We start from the raw sequence: 12715 nt of genomic DNA, 5'->3' as shown, positions 1-12715 counted from the left end.
CCAGGCGAGGTGCATTGTTCTGACCAAGCTGGTTCAGTGCGTGATTCTGCAGTGCGAGCTGCAGGCCCCTCGATGTGAAGTGACCTCCCGTCTGATACACCAATCGCCGCAGCACCGCGCCCGGTGTACAGACCACTTCGCGCACGTGGGTTGGTGCGAAGGCGGTAATTTCACTTTCAGCCAAGGCTGCTACCTTTCACTCGTGCAGTGCTGTCCAATGCGTTAGCCACATGTGGCCAATTGTAGGCTCCAGATGGGGCTAATTTTCGTAAATATCAAGTGAGTAACAGACACCGTCATTGGGCCTGTGATCTCAATACTCGTAAATGCACGCCTTGTGCGTGTGAACTTCAACATTTCTTGTGCGTCTGTTGGCGAAGACGAAATGCCAGGTGTGCGAGTGTTCTTGGATCGTTGTGAGTGCTTAACATAGAAACATAGAAACATAGAAGATAGGAGCAGGAGCAGGCCATTCGGCCCCTCAAGCCTGCTCCGCCATTCAATGAGATCATGGCTGATTATCCAAATTCAGTACCCTGTCCCTGCTTTCTCCCCATATCCCTTGATCCCTTTAGCCTTAAGAAATAGATCTAATTCCTTCTTGAATATATTTAATGAATTGGCCTCAAATGCCTTCTGTGGTAGAGAATTCCACAGGTTCACCACTCTCTGTGTGAAGAAATTCCTCCTCATCTCTGTCCTAAATGGCTTACCCCTAATCCTTAAACTGTGAGCCCTGGTTCTGGACTCCCCCGCCATCGGGAACATCCTTCCTGCATCTAGTCTGTCCAGTCCTGTTAGAATTTTATAAGTTTCAATGAGATCCCCTCTCATTCTTCTAAACTCCAGTGAATATAAGCCCAATCGACCCAATCTCTCCTCATACGTCATTCCTGCCATCCCAGGTATCAGTCTGGTGAATCTTCGCTGCACTCCCTCCACGGCAAGAACATTCTTCCTCAGATAAGGCGACTAAAAGGTAAATCATGCTTGACTAATCTACTGGAATTTTTTGAGGATGTAACTGGTAGAATAGTTAAGGGAGAACCAGTGGATGTGGTGTATTTAGACTTTCAGAAGGCTTTCGATAAGCTCCCGCATAAGAGATTAGCGTGCAAAGCTAAAGGCAAATGTTATGTTGGCCTTCGTAGCAAGACGGTTCGAGTACAGGAACAAGGATGTCTTGCTGCAGTTGTACAGGGCCTTGGTGAGACCGCACCTTGAGTATTGTGTGCAGTTTTGGTCGCCTTATCTGAGGAAGAATGTTCTTGCCATGGAAGGAGTGCAGCGAAGATTAACTAGGCTGATAGTTGGGATGGCAGGAATGACGTATGAGGAGAGATTGTGTCGATTGGGCGTATACTCACTGGAGTTTAGAAGATTGAGAGGGGATCTCATTGAAACCTATAAAATTCTGTCAGGCCTGGACAGGCTAGATGAAGGAAGGATGTTCCCGATGGCCGGAACCAGGGGTCATAGTCTAAGGATAAGGGGTAAGCCATTTAGGACTGAGATGAGGAGGAATTTCTTCACCCAGAGAGTGGTGAACCGGTGGAATTCTCTGCCACAGAGGGCAGTGGAGGCCAGTTCATTAAATATATTCAAGAAGGAGTTGGATATATTTCTTAAGGCGAAAGGGATCAAAGGATATGGGGAGAAGGCAGGGACAGGTTACTGAATTTGGATGATCAGCCATGATCTCATTGAATGGCGGAGCAGGCTCGAGGGGCCGAATGGCCTACTCCTGCTCCATCTTCCATGTTTCTATATAAAGCACATGGGATTGGCGGTAAAGTACTGACTTAGATAGAGAACTGGTTGGCAGACAGGAAGCAAAGAGTTGGAATAAACGGGTCTTTTTCCGAGTGGCAGGCAGTGAACAGTGGGGTACCACAGGGATCGGTGCTGGGACCCCAGCTATTCACAATATATAGTGGCCCTGAAATTAGGATCGGGGGCTTGCCGCGCGTGCAAGCCCCCGATGTACACTCACCCTGCGCGCCGACATCTGAAGCCCGGGCCTGCTTGCATTTCCTGTCACTGGCCCGGTTCAGATGTCGGCGGGATGTGCTTACCTGATCCAGCGGCGTAGTTAGTGCGATGTGCTGGCTGGGATCAGGTGAGCACTGTGCAGCCAATCAGGGGAGGGGAAACTCATTCATGAGTTTGACAGTAAGAGCTGTCAAACTCATGAAAAGTATGGGCTGCCAAAACACTACTTTAACTTTAAATAAAATTTTAAAAAACATCCCACTGATTATATTAACTATAAATAAGTTTTAAAAAATGTTTAAAAAAATTAATCAATTTTTTGTAAAAAATAAATTTTTTAAAAATAGGGTCTAAAACTAAACTTACCTTACTGTAAATTCTTTAAAAATAACAAACCTGTGGAAAAAAAATTTCTACATTGTACTAAAAGCCCACTTACCTGAAAATCTAAATACTTACATCTGTTTTTTCCACACGTAAAGACCGGAGGCATTTACACGCGCGCAACTCTGAAAAAAAAAGGAATTTCACTGCGCACGCGCTGCCTGTGCAGTCGCGCGCGCTCTGCCTCTTAACCCCTTGGGTCAGAGGACAGGAAATGCCAGTTTTCAGCGCATGCGCTGTGCATGCTGAAAACCGGCAATTCCTCCGGGCACACGCTTGAGTACCCCGTCCGTACTCACGCGTTGTGCCCGGAATTACTGGGCCATTAATGATCGAGACGAGGGAACTAGATGTAATATCTCCAAGTTTGCAGATGACACAAAGTTGGGTTGGCGTGTGTGCTGTGAGGAGGATGCAGAGAAACTCCAGTATGATTTGGACAGGTTGGGTGATTGGGCAGATGCATGGCAGATGCAGTATAATGTGGATAAATGCGAGGTAATCCACTTTTGTGGCAAAAACAGGAAGACAGATTATTATCTGAACGGCAATAGATTGGGAAAAGGGGAAGTGCAACGAGACCTGGGTGTCCTTGGGCACCAGTCGCTGAAGGTAAGCATGCAGGTGCAGCAGGCGGTTAAGAAGGCAAGTGGTATTTTGGCCTTCATAGTGAGAGGATTCGAGTAAAGGAGCAAGGATGCCTTGCTGCAGTTGTACAGGGCGTTGATGAGACCACACCTTGAGTATTGTGTGCAGTTTTGATCAACTTATCTGAGGAAGGATGTTCTTGCCATGGAAGGAGTGCAGCGAAGATTCACCAGGTTGATAGCTGGGATGGCAGGAATGACGTATGAAGAGAGATTGGGTCGATTAGGCTTATATTCGCTAGAGTTTAGAAGAATGAGAGGGGATCTCATTGAAACTTATAAAATTCTAACAGGACTAGACAGACTAGATGCAGGAAGGATGTTCCCGATGGCAGGGGTGTCCAGAACCAGAGGTCACAGTCTAAGGATAAGGGTTAATCCATTTAGGACTGAGATGAGGAGGAATTTCTTCACCCAGAGAGTGGTGAACCTGTGGAATTCTTTACCACAGGAGGTAGTTGAGGCCAATTCATTAAATATATTCAAGAAGGAGTTAGATATATTTCTTTAGGCTAAAGGTTTCAAGGGATATGGGGAGAAAGAAGGGAGAGGGTACTGAATTTGGATGATCAGCCAAGATCTCATTAAATGGCGGAACAGGCTCGAGGGGCCGAATGGCCTACTCCTGCTCCTACCTTCTATGTTTCTATGTTTCAAAACTGCACACAATACTCAAGGTGTGGTCTCACCAAGGCCCTGTACAACTGCAGCAAGACATCTTTGCTCCTGTACTTGAATCCTCTCACTATGAAGGCAAACATACCATTTGCCTTCTTAACCACCTGCTGCACCTGCATGCTTACCTTCAGCGACTGGTGCACAAGGACACCGAGGTCTCGTTGCACTTCCCCTTCTCCCAAACTATTGCCATTCAGATAATAATCTGCCTTCCTGTTTTTGCCACCAAAGTGGATAACCTTGCATTTATCCACATTATACTGCATCTGCCATGCACCTGCCCAATCACCCAACCTGTCCAAATCATGCTGGAGTTTCTCTACATCCTCCTCACAGCACACATGCCCACCCAGCTTTGTGTCATCTGCAAACTTGGAGATATTACATCTAGTTCCCTCATCTAGATCATTAATATATATTGTGAATAGCTGGGGTCCTTGCACCGATCCCTGCGGTACCCCACTAGTCACTGCCTACCACTCGGAAAAAGACCCGTTTATTCCAACTCTTTGCTTCCTGTCTGCCAACCAGTTCTCTATCTAAGTCAGTACCTTACCCCCAATCCCATGTGCTTTCACTTTGCATGCTAATCTCTTATGCGGGACCTTATCGAAAGCCTTCTGAAAGTCCAAATACACCACATCCACTGGTTCTCCCTTATCTATTCTACGAGTTACACCCTCAAAAAATTCAAGTAGATTAGTCAAGCACGATTTACCTTTTGTAAATCCATGTTGACTTTGTCCGATTCTGTCACTGTTTTCCAAGTGCTCTGCTATTACATCTTTTATAATGGACTCTCGCATTTTCCCCACTACCGATGTCAGGCTTACCGGTCTATAATTCCCCGTTTTCTCTCTACCACCTTTTTTGAATAGTGGGGTTACATTAACTACCCTCCAATCCATGGGTACTGTTCCAGAGTCTATCGAGTTCTGGAAGATGACCAGCAATGCATCTACTATTGCTAGGGCCACTTCCTTAAGTACCCTAGGATGTCGATTATCAGGCCCTGGGGATTTATCGACCTTCAATCCCATCAATTTCCCCAACACCATTTCCCTACAAATACTGATTTCATTCAGTTCATCCCTCTCATTAGGCCCTATGTTCCCCGACATCCCTGGGAGGTTATTTGTGTCCTCCTTTGTGAAGACAGAACGAAAGTATGTATTTAATTGGTCAGCCATTTGTTTGTTCCCCATTATAAATTCCCCTGATTCTGACTGCAAGGGACCTATGCTTGACTTCACCAATCTTCTTCTCTTCAAATATCTATAGAAGCTTTTACAGTCAGTTTTTATGGTTCCTGAAAGCTTACTCTCATACTCTATTTTCCCCCTCTTAATTAATCCTTTTGTCCTCCTTTGCTGAATCCTAAACTGCTCCCAATCCTCAGGTTTGCTGCTTTTTCTGGCCAATTTATATGTCCTCTCCTTGGATCTTATGCTATCCCTAATTTCCCTTGTTAGCCACGGTTGCGCCACCCTTTTTGTTTTATTTTTATGCCAGACAGGGAAGAACAAATTCTGTAGTTCATCCATGCGATCTTTAAATGTTTGCCATTGCCTATCCACCGTCAACCCTTCAACCTCCTTGGTTACTGCCTGCCGGTAAATGTTTATTAAATGTACACATGTGAAGCCCATTTACCTGTATTCTGTGCAAGGCGCTTTGTACTAAAATTAGTGCAAGTGACTAAAACAGTGTCGCCATAGCCACATCTGTGGCTAGTTAGCAGTTTCTATTGGGACAACATTGCCCTAATATCTGAGCCCGTTTGAGGCTGTTTTATTTCAAATTGACTGAAAATAATAGATTTTTAGGATCACCGGCAGTGGTTGAGAGACTAAGCAGTAGCGTTTGTTTCCACTCAAGATATTCACACCTGAATCGACCCCAGGCTGCTGGGAAAGAAGCCTCTATCTGCTGGGAAAGAAAGCCTCTATCTGCTGGGAAAGAAAGCCTCTATCTGCTGGCTGTACATGGAGTAACTTCATGCAGTGTCAAGCCAGTTCCCGATAGGCACATCCAGCAAGTGATTCTCTCCTGAAGTCGATGCTGAGGGACACAGGACTAGGAGGAGGAAATTCAGCCCCTCGAACCTGTTCCGCCATTCAATCAGATCATCGCTGATTTGTATCTTAACTCCATTTACCCGCCCTGGTTCCGTAACCCTTAATACCCTTCCCTAATTAAAATCTGTCAAGCTCAGTTTTGAAATTTTCAATTGACCTCCAGCCTCAAGAGCTTTTAGGGGGAGAGAGTTTCCGATTTCCATTTCCCTTTGTGTGACATCACCCTGAACTGCCCTGGCTCTAATTTTAAGGTTATGCCCCCTTGTTCTGGACTCCCCCCCATCAGAGGAAACGGCTTCACTCAATCTACCCAATCAAATCCTTTACTCATCTGAAACACTTCAATTAGATCACCCCTTAAACTTCTATATTTAAATGAAAACAAACATAGTCTATGCAACCTGTCCTCATAATTTAACCCTTTTAGCCCCGGCACATTGCTGGAGCACAGCAGAAAAAGTTATACCCCGCTTCCGAATGTACCAGACCTGGCATCATGCTTATACTGGGTGCTTGAAGTGGGGAAGTCTTCCATTTTCTAATGCCAATATCCTTCACCTTGGTGAGCACATAAATTCAGCAAGCAATCAATTTAGAAAGCGTGCAGCGATCAAAAGGAAAAATGAGAAGGAAGAGTTCTGGACCGTCTTGGCTTTGAGAATCCAGTTTGTGAAAATAAATTGCTCATTAAATTATTTGAAGCCATTTGCATAGGAGATGAAATCAAGGGCTATGTGACCTTCCTATCCATAGATTACGTAGAATTTTACAGCACAGAAACCGGCCATTCGGCCTAATGTTTACCCTCCACACGAGCCTCCTCGCACCTTATTTCATCTCACCCTGTCAACATATCCTTCTATTCCTTTCTTCCTCATGAATCAGAAGTGCAGTATCAAAGTTTGCAGATGATACTAAATTGGGGGGTACAGTTAATACTGAGAAAGACTGCGACAAGCTACAAGAAGACGTTAATAAATTTGCAGAATGGGTGTGTAAATGACAAATGAATTTCAATATAAGTGTGAGACGGTGCATTTTGGTAGGAGGAATGAGGAGGCTGCATACTGGTTGGAAAATAAGAGTCTAAAATGAGGTAGAGGAGCAAAGGGATCTAGGAGAACAGATTTGCAAATCATTATAAGTAGCAATGCAGGTTAACAAAGCCATAAAAAGCGCAATGGTTCATTTCTAGAGGAATAGAATTCAAAAGCAGAGAATTTATGTTAAAACTTATATAAAATCTTGGTTGGACCAGATTTGGAGTAAGTACTGTGTACAGTTCTGGTCTCTATATTATAAAAAGAATATAGTGTAGGAATGTCTAGTTCCTATCCAAAAGACTGAGGTTTAATGAAAACTAACAGAGTTTAACGGATAACTACAGGAGAACATCGAATATAGGTCTAGTCAGTTCGGAGGCTCCACGAGGACTGCTCGGGCGGTCCCGTGGCTGACGTCATGACGTCATTACGTTTTTCCCGCCGGTGGGGATCACGTGATGAACGGCGTGACGTCATCGCGTTTACCCGCGCTATTAAAGTGATCGCGCTCTGTACATGTAAACAGTGAAAACAAAGATACAGACTCAGGCTGTAGCCAACATATTATTAAAGGGAATTATATACAATTGATTGGAGTCCCTTAGTGGCTCCGCCACAATAGAGGCATTGGGGACAGTGCAAGAAAGATTCACAAGGATGCTACCAGAACTGAGAGGTTATAACTCTCAGGAAAGACTGAAGAGGCTGGAGTTCTTTTATCCAGTAAAGAGAAGACTGAAAGGTCTATCAACTATTTTAACAAAGCTGATAGGAATTTTTCCACGGGAACACCGCATCCATTTGTTTCTTTTGTTTCCCTACAGGCGTGCGAAGCTTACTCCATATTCATGATGAACGTGGTTATGTTGGTTCGTAAGGACAAAGGTTTAAATTTGACTAAATCCGAAATCCAGAAGGAAATAGATACCATCCTGCAGCTGGAGAAAGATATAGCCAATGTAAGTTCCTTTGTCTTTCTGCTGTCACTTGTGCTCCTTCACACGATGACTTCAGCCCATGTCCTTGTGGGTAATCGAGCCATACAGAGCAAGAACCCTGGTCTGTTCTGAGTGAGGGGGAAGCAGGTGTTAGAGGTTAGTAGAAGTTGTTGTTATCGGTCTTAACATCTAGGCTGAGAAAGTGGAAACTCAGGGTTTCCACTTCCGACCCTGTGGTTCAATGGATAGCGCTCTCCCCTCTGTGTCATGTAGGTTGTAGGTTCAAGTCCCACTCCAGAGACTTGAGCACCTAATCTAGGCTGACTCTCCCAGTGTAGGACTGAGGGAGTACTGCACTGTTGGAGGTGCCATCTTTCGGATGAGATGTTAAACCAAGGCCCGTCTGCCCTCTCAGGTGATCGTAAAATATCCCATGGCACTATTTCGAAGTAGAGCAGAGGAATTCTCCCCAGTGTCCTGGACAATAATTATCCCTCAATCAACATCACTAAAACAGGTTAATCTGTTTGTGGGATCTTGCTATGTGCAAATTGGCTGCAATCTTTCCCTACATTACAACAAGGACCACAATTCAACAGTACTTCATTGGCTGTAAAGTGCTTTGGAATGTTCTGGGGTTGTGAAAGGTACTATATAAATGCAAGACTTGCTTTTTCTATCCAGTCACTCATGCGTGTAGCTATCGAATGAGGGGAGATTTGGATTTGGCATATGTTGCCCCTATTGAGATATGGAGCCTCACTAACAGTGAGCTCCGGTTGGAGGATATGGCCTGTAGCTATCTCTGAACTGGCTTGTGTACTCCATGTAGTGGAACCTCATGAAATTATCCCTTTGTCTAGAATCAGAGCTTGGATGAGGCATTGGAGTGCACCCTAGACACTTGGAGGGAGAAATCGGTTTTGGTAGTGCCTCCCGTTAGCGCTTGGAGGGGACGCTAACAGGGTGCTAAGGGGTTAGTGACTGGGCGTGTCGAATGCAGCGACCCCCGCGAAATTCATTTCCAGTTTAGCGCTGGCGCTACCTCTTACCGCCTGGGCCTCAAGCGCCTCGCAGATCGTGAAGTCATAAAGTGTGCAGTGCCCCATTACCGCTCTTGGATGTGTTATTGGCTTCCGCCCCCTGCTGTATCGCCGGCCGTGAACAATGGCAGGAAGAGGAGTGGTTGTCAACTCGGCTGGCCGCTTGGGGAGCGCTAATTAAATGGACGGGTTTTCAGGTAGGCCAACCTTTAATACTTGCACCAGTCTGTTTCCTGCTGAAAGTTTTTGGTTGCTTCATTGCTACAAGATGTCCAAGCCCTCCATTTTGTAGAGTGTTTGAGGCTGTAATGGCAGCTGCGCAGCTCGCCTTGCAACGCAGACCTGCCGACAAGTGGGTTGTGAAGCATCACTGGCCCTTCCCTTTAAGCGATGCGCTCCAAATTGTTCAGCGCTCTGCCGCTACTGCTCCGCTCCCGGAGTTTAGTGGCCTAGGCGAAGTGGTTAGCGCTTGATTTAGCGCTCCGCTTGCCTCTTGGGGCGCTAAAGCTGAATTTCCCATCAGGAGAGAATCATTAGTACCTGGTGCTGCTTTTCCTACTTTTCAAAAGTTAGCGCCCCAACCAGAACGATACCCAATTTCTAGCCCTTGGAAATGTACCTCTGCCTGAAACCATGTTTTCTAGATAGAAGGGGAAGAAAAAGTAATGCACAGGCTCGAGGGGCTAAATGATCAACTCCTGTTCCTATGTTCCTATAACCAAAAGTATTAAGGCAAAGGCATGGGGCAAAGGCGGGTATATGGAGTTAGGTCACAGATCAGCCATGATCTCAGTGAATGCTGGAACAGGCTCGAGGGGCTGAATGGCCTACTCCTGTTCCTATGTTCTTAGTGTTTGTAATCCACCTGTTCTGCGTGCTTTAATTTTTGTTTCAATGCTTCAAACCATGTGGAGCTTAACTCCTGCAAGCTCTGTAATTTGTCCCACACGTCATTGGGAGTCATTTTGACTTGAAGTCAATGGAAATAATAATCGGGAGAGAAGTAGAATGGGCTGCCGACTCGCTATCACCCGTTTTACACTACCCCACAATGTCAGAATTACCCCCCAGTGTGTTATTTTTTAATGCTGAATATTAGTAAGTTAACTACTCTTTCATTAGCATCCTTTGAAGATGATAATAAATTATTCTCATTACACGAAAATTGGTGGGGTGGTAAATTGCGAGGAGGAAAGCCTCAGGCTACAGGACGATATAAACGGGTTGGTCAGATGGGCGGAAAAGTGGCAAATGGAATTTAACCCTGAAAAGTGCGAGGTGATGCATTTTGGACGGACAAATAAGGCAAGGGAATACACAATGAGTGGTAGGACCCTAGGAAGTACAGAGGGTCAGAGGGACCTTGGTGTACATGTACATAGATCCCTGAAGGCAGCGGAACAGGTAGATAAGGTGGTTAAAAAGGCATATGGGATACTTGCCTTCATTAGCCGAGGCATAGAATATAAGAGCAGGGAGGTTATGATGGAGCTGTACAAAACGCTGGTGAGGCCACAGCTGGAGTACTGTGTGCAGTTCTGGTCGCCTCACTATAGGAAGGATGTGATTGCTTTGGAGAGGGTGCAGAGAAGATTCACCAGGATGTTACCTGGGATGGAGCGCCTCAGCTATGAAGAGAGGCTGGACAGGCTGGGGTTGTTTTCCTTGGAGCAAAGAAGGCTGAGGGGGGACCTGATTGAGGTATACAAAATGATGAGGGGCATAGATAGGGTAGATAAAGAGGAACTTTTCCCCTTAGTAGGGGGGTCAATAACAAGGGGGCATAGATTCAGGGTAAGGGGCAGGAGATTTAGAGGGGATTTGAGGAGGAACTTCTTCACCCAGAGGGTGGTTGAAATGTGGAACTCAATGCCTGAAAGGGTGGTAGAGGCAGGAACCCTCACAACATTCAAGAAGCATTTGGATGAGCACTTGAAATGCCATTGCATACAAGGCTATGGACCAAATGCTGGAAAATGGGATTAGACTGGACAGGGATGGATGGGCGGCGCAGACACGATGGGCCGAAGGGCCTCTTTCTGTGCTGTAAAACTCTATGACTCTATGACCAGTCCTCACCTTTAGTCTGACACTACAGAATACATTACACTTTGATGTCCCAGAAATTACGCTTTACATGCATTCAGATGGCAATGCTTTGTCCACTATTTTAATAGAGGGTTAATTTGTTTAAAATAAATTGGGATAATAAATTGCACATCCCCAATTTCCAACACTCTGCCACTGGCGGCCATGCCTTCAGCTGCCTAGACCCTAAGCTCTGGAATTCCCTCCCTAAACCTCTCCGCCTCTCTCTCCTCCTTTAAGACACTCCTTTTGGTCACCTGCCCTCATACCTCCTTATGTGTCTCGGTGTCAAACGTTGTGTGGTTTCGCTCCTGAGAAGCGCCTTGAGATGTTTTACTAGGTTAAAGGCTCCATATAAATGCAGGTTGTTGCTTTTGTTGTAAATGCCTCTTTTAAAACTGCGCTGAGCGAAACGTGGTGTGAGGGAGTTAAACGTTGGTACAATATCAGCAACACTCATCTCCGGCCTATTGCGCAAAAGACATGTTTTGATTTTCTTTTTCTATATAGCGATGCTGGACTAACAACTTACAGGGTAAAGTTCCCCCTTTATGAAAATCAGCAGACTGCATGTGGTTAACCCTAGCTAACGACCGCTAACAACATCCTGAGAATGCCCTGCTTTGATCTCTGAGTGTATGGTTTTGCTGGCAGTTTGTTAATTGCAGCATTCTCCCCGTATGTGGCGGAAAGAAAAATTCCAACCCCTCCCCCTTTCGTGAACAGCCACTCTGCTCAATGGAGCAGCAAAGTGGGAATTTTCGATTTCAACTTAAAGTCTAGCCGGTGAGTGTGGTGTTTCCCGCTGGAGCTGTGTATTATGCCAGCACCATCCACGGTGAATTTTAGAACCCTCTTCAGTGGCACTGGTAGGTTGAGTTTCCCTAAAGGGGTGAACTCGTCATCAGCATGCAAAAGATGCCATTGACCAGTTAATATCTACCTTCTGTAGATTGTAAGAGTGGAAATATCCAGCTCTACATTCCAGCCTGTGTCTTACCTTCTTCTGTCTCTGGTGTACATCCTATTCCCTCCCACTCCGCTCAGCCACCATCCCCTCTACTGTAGAAATCTCATCTCAAACACCCTCTACTTTTTCACCTTCAAAAACCCCCTCAAAATCTAGCTGCTTAATTGTGCCTTCAGCCGTCTCTCCCACTTCCTGCTCTGTGTCCTCCCAGCACTTGTTATGCGAAAAATGCCATATAAGTGTGCATTGTTTTTCATTCTTGTACTGTCCACCTGTCAGACCCAGAAAGCTGAAGCAGAGTCTGTGAGAGATTGGCCTTCTCCCTCTTGTCCTCAAATTCTAAATAAAAAAACTTGCATTTATATAGTGCCTTCCACATCCTCAGAACACCCCAATGTGCTTCACCGCCAATGAAGTGCTTTTGAAGTGCAGTCACTGTTATAATGTAGAAAACATGGCCGCCAATTTGCATACAGCAAGGTCACACAAACAGCAGATCATAGAAACATAGAAACATAGAAGATAGGAGCAGGAGTAGGCCATTCGGCCCCTCGAGCCTGCTTCGCCATTCAATGTGATCATGGCTGATCATCCAAATTCAGTACCCGGTCCCTGCTTTCTCCCCATACCCCTTGATCCCTTTAGCCTTAAGAAATATATCCAACTCCTTCTTGAATATATTTAATGAATTGGCCTCTACTGCCTTCTGTAGTAGCGAATTCCGCAGGTTCACCATTCTCTGGGTGAAGAAATTCCTCCTCATTTCTGTCCTAAATGGCATACCCTTTATCCTTAGACTGTGACCCCTGGTTCTGGACTCCCCGACCATTGGGAACATCCTTCCTGCATCTAGT

At 45.5% G+C, this 12715-nt stretch overlaps 1 protein-coding gene across 2 annotated transcripts in view; it reads left to right on the top strand.

Annotated features, from left to right (window-relative positions):
* LOC147115487 (neprilysin-like) overlaps positions 1 to 12715 on the top strand; it is a 261620-nt gene that overhangs the window by 153058 nt on the left and 95847 nt on the right. For both annotated transcript variants that reach the window (XM_085989748.1, XM_085989747.1), the window contains exon 9: positions 7647 to 7781. In XM_085989748.1, coding sequence (XP_085845874.1) covers positions 7647 to 7781 — 135 coding nt within the window. The remainder of the gene's footprint in view (positions 1 to 7646; positions 7782 to 12715) is intronic.

This window comes from Somniosus microcephalus, chromosome 6 (assembly GCF_052327205.1).
Source record: "Somniosus microcephalus isolate GS21.2 chromosome 6, FLI_Smic_1.0, whole genome shotgun sequence".
Taxonomy (NCBI): Eukaryota; Metazoa; Chordata; class Chondrichthyes; order Squaliformes; family Somniosidae; genus Somniosus; species Somniosus microcephalus.
This window is presented reverse-complemented; position numbering and strand designations above follow the sequence as displayed.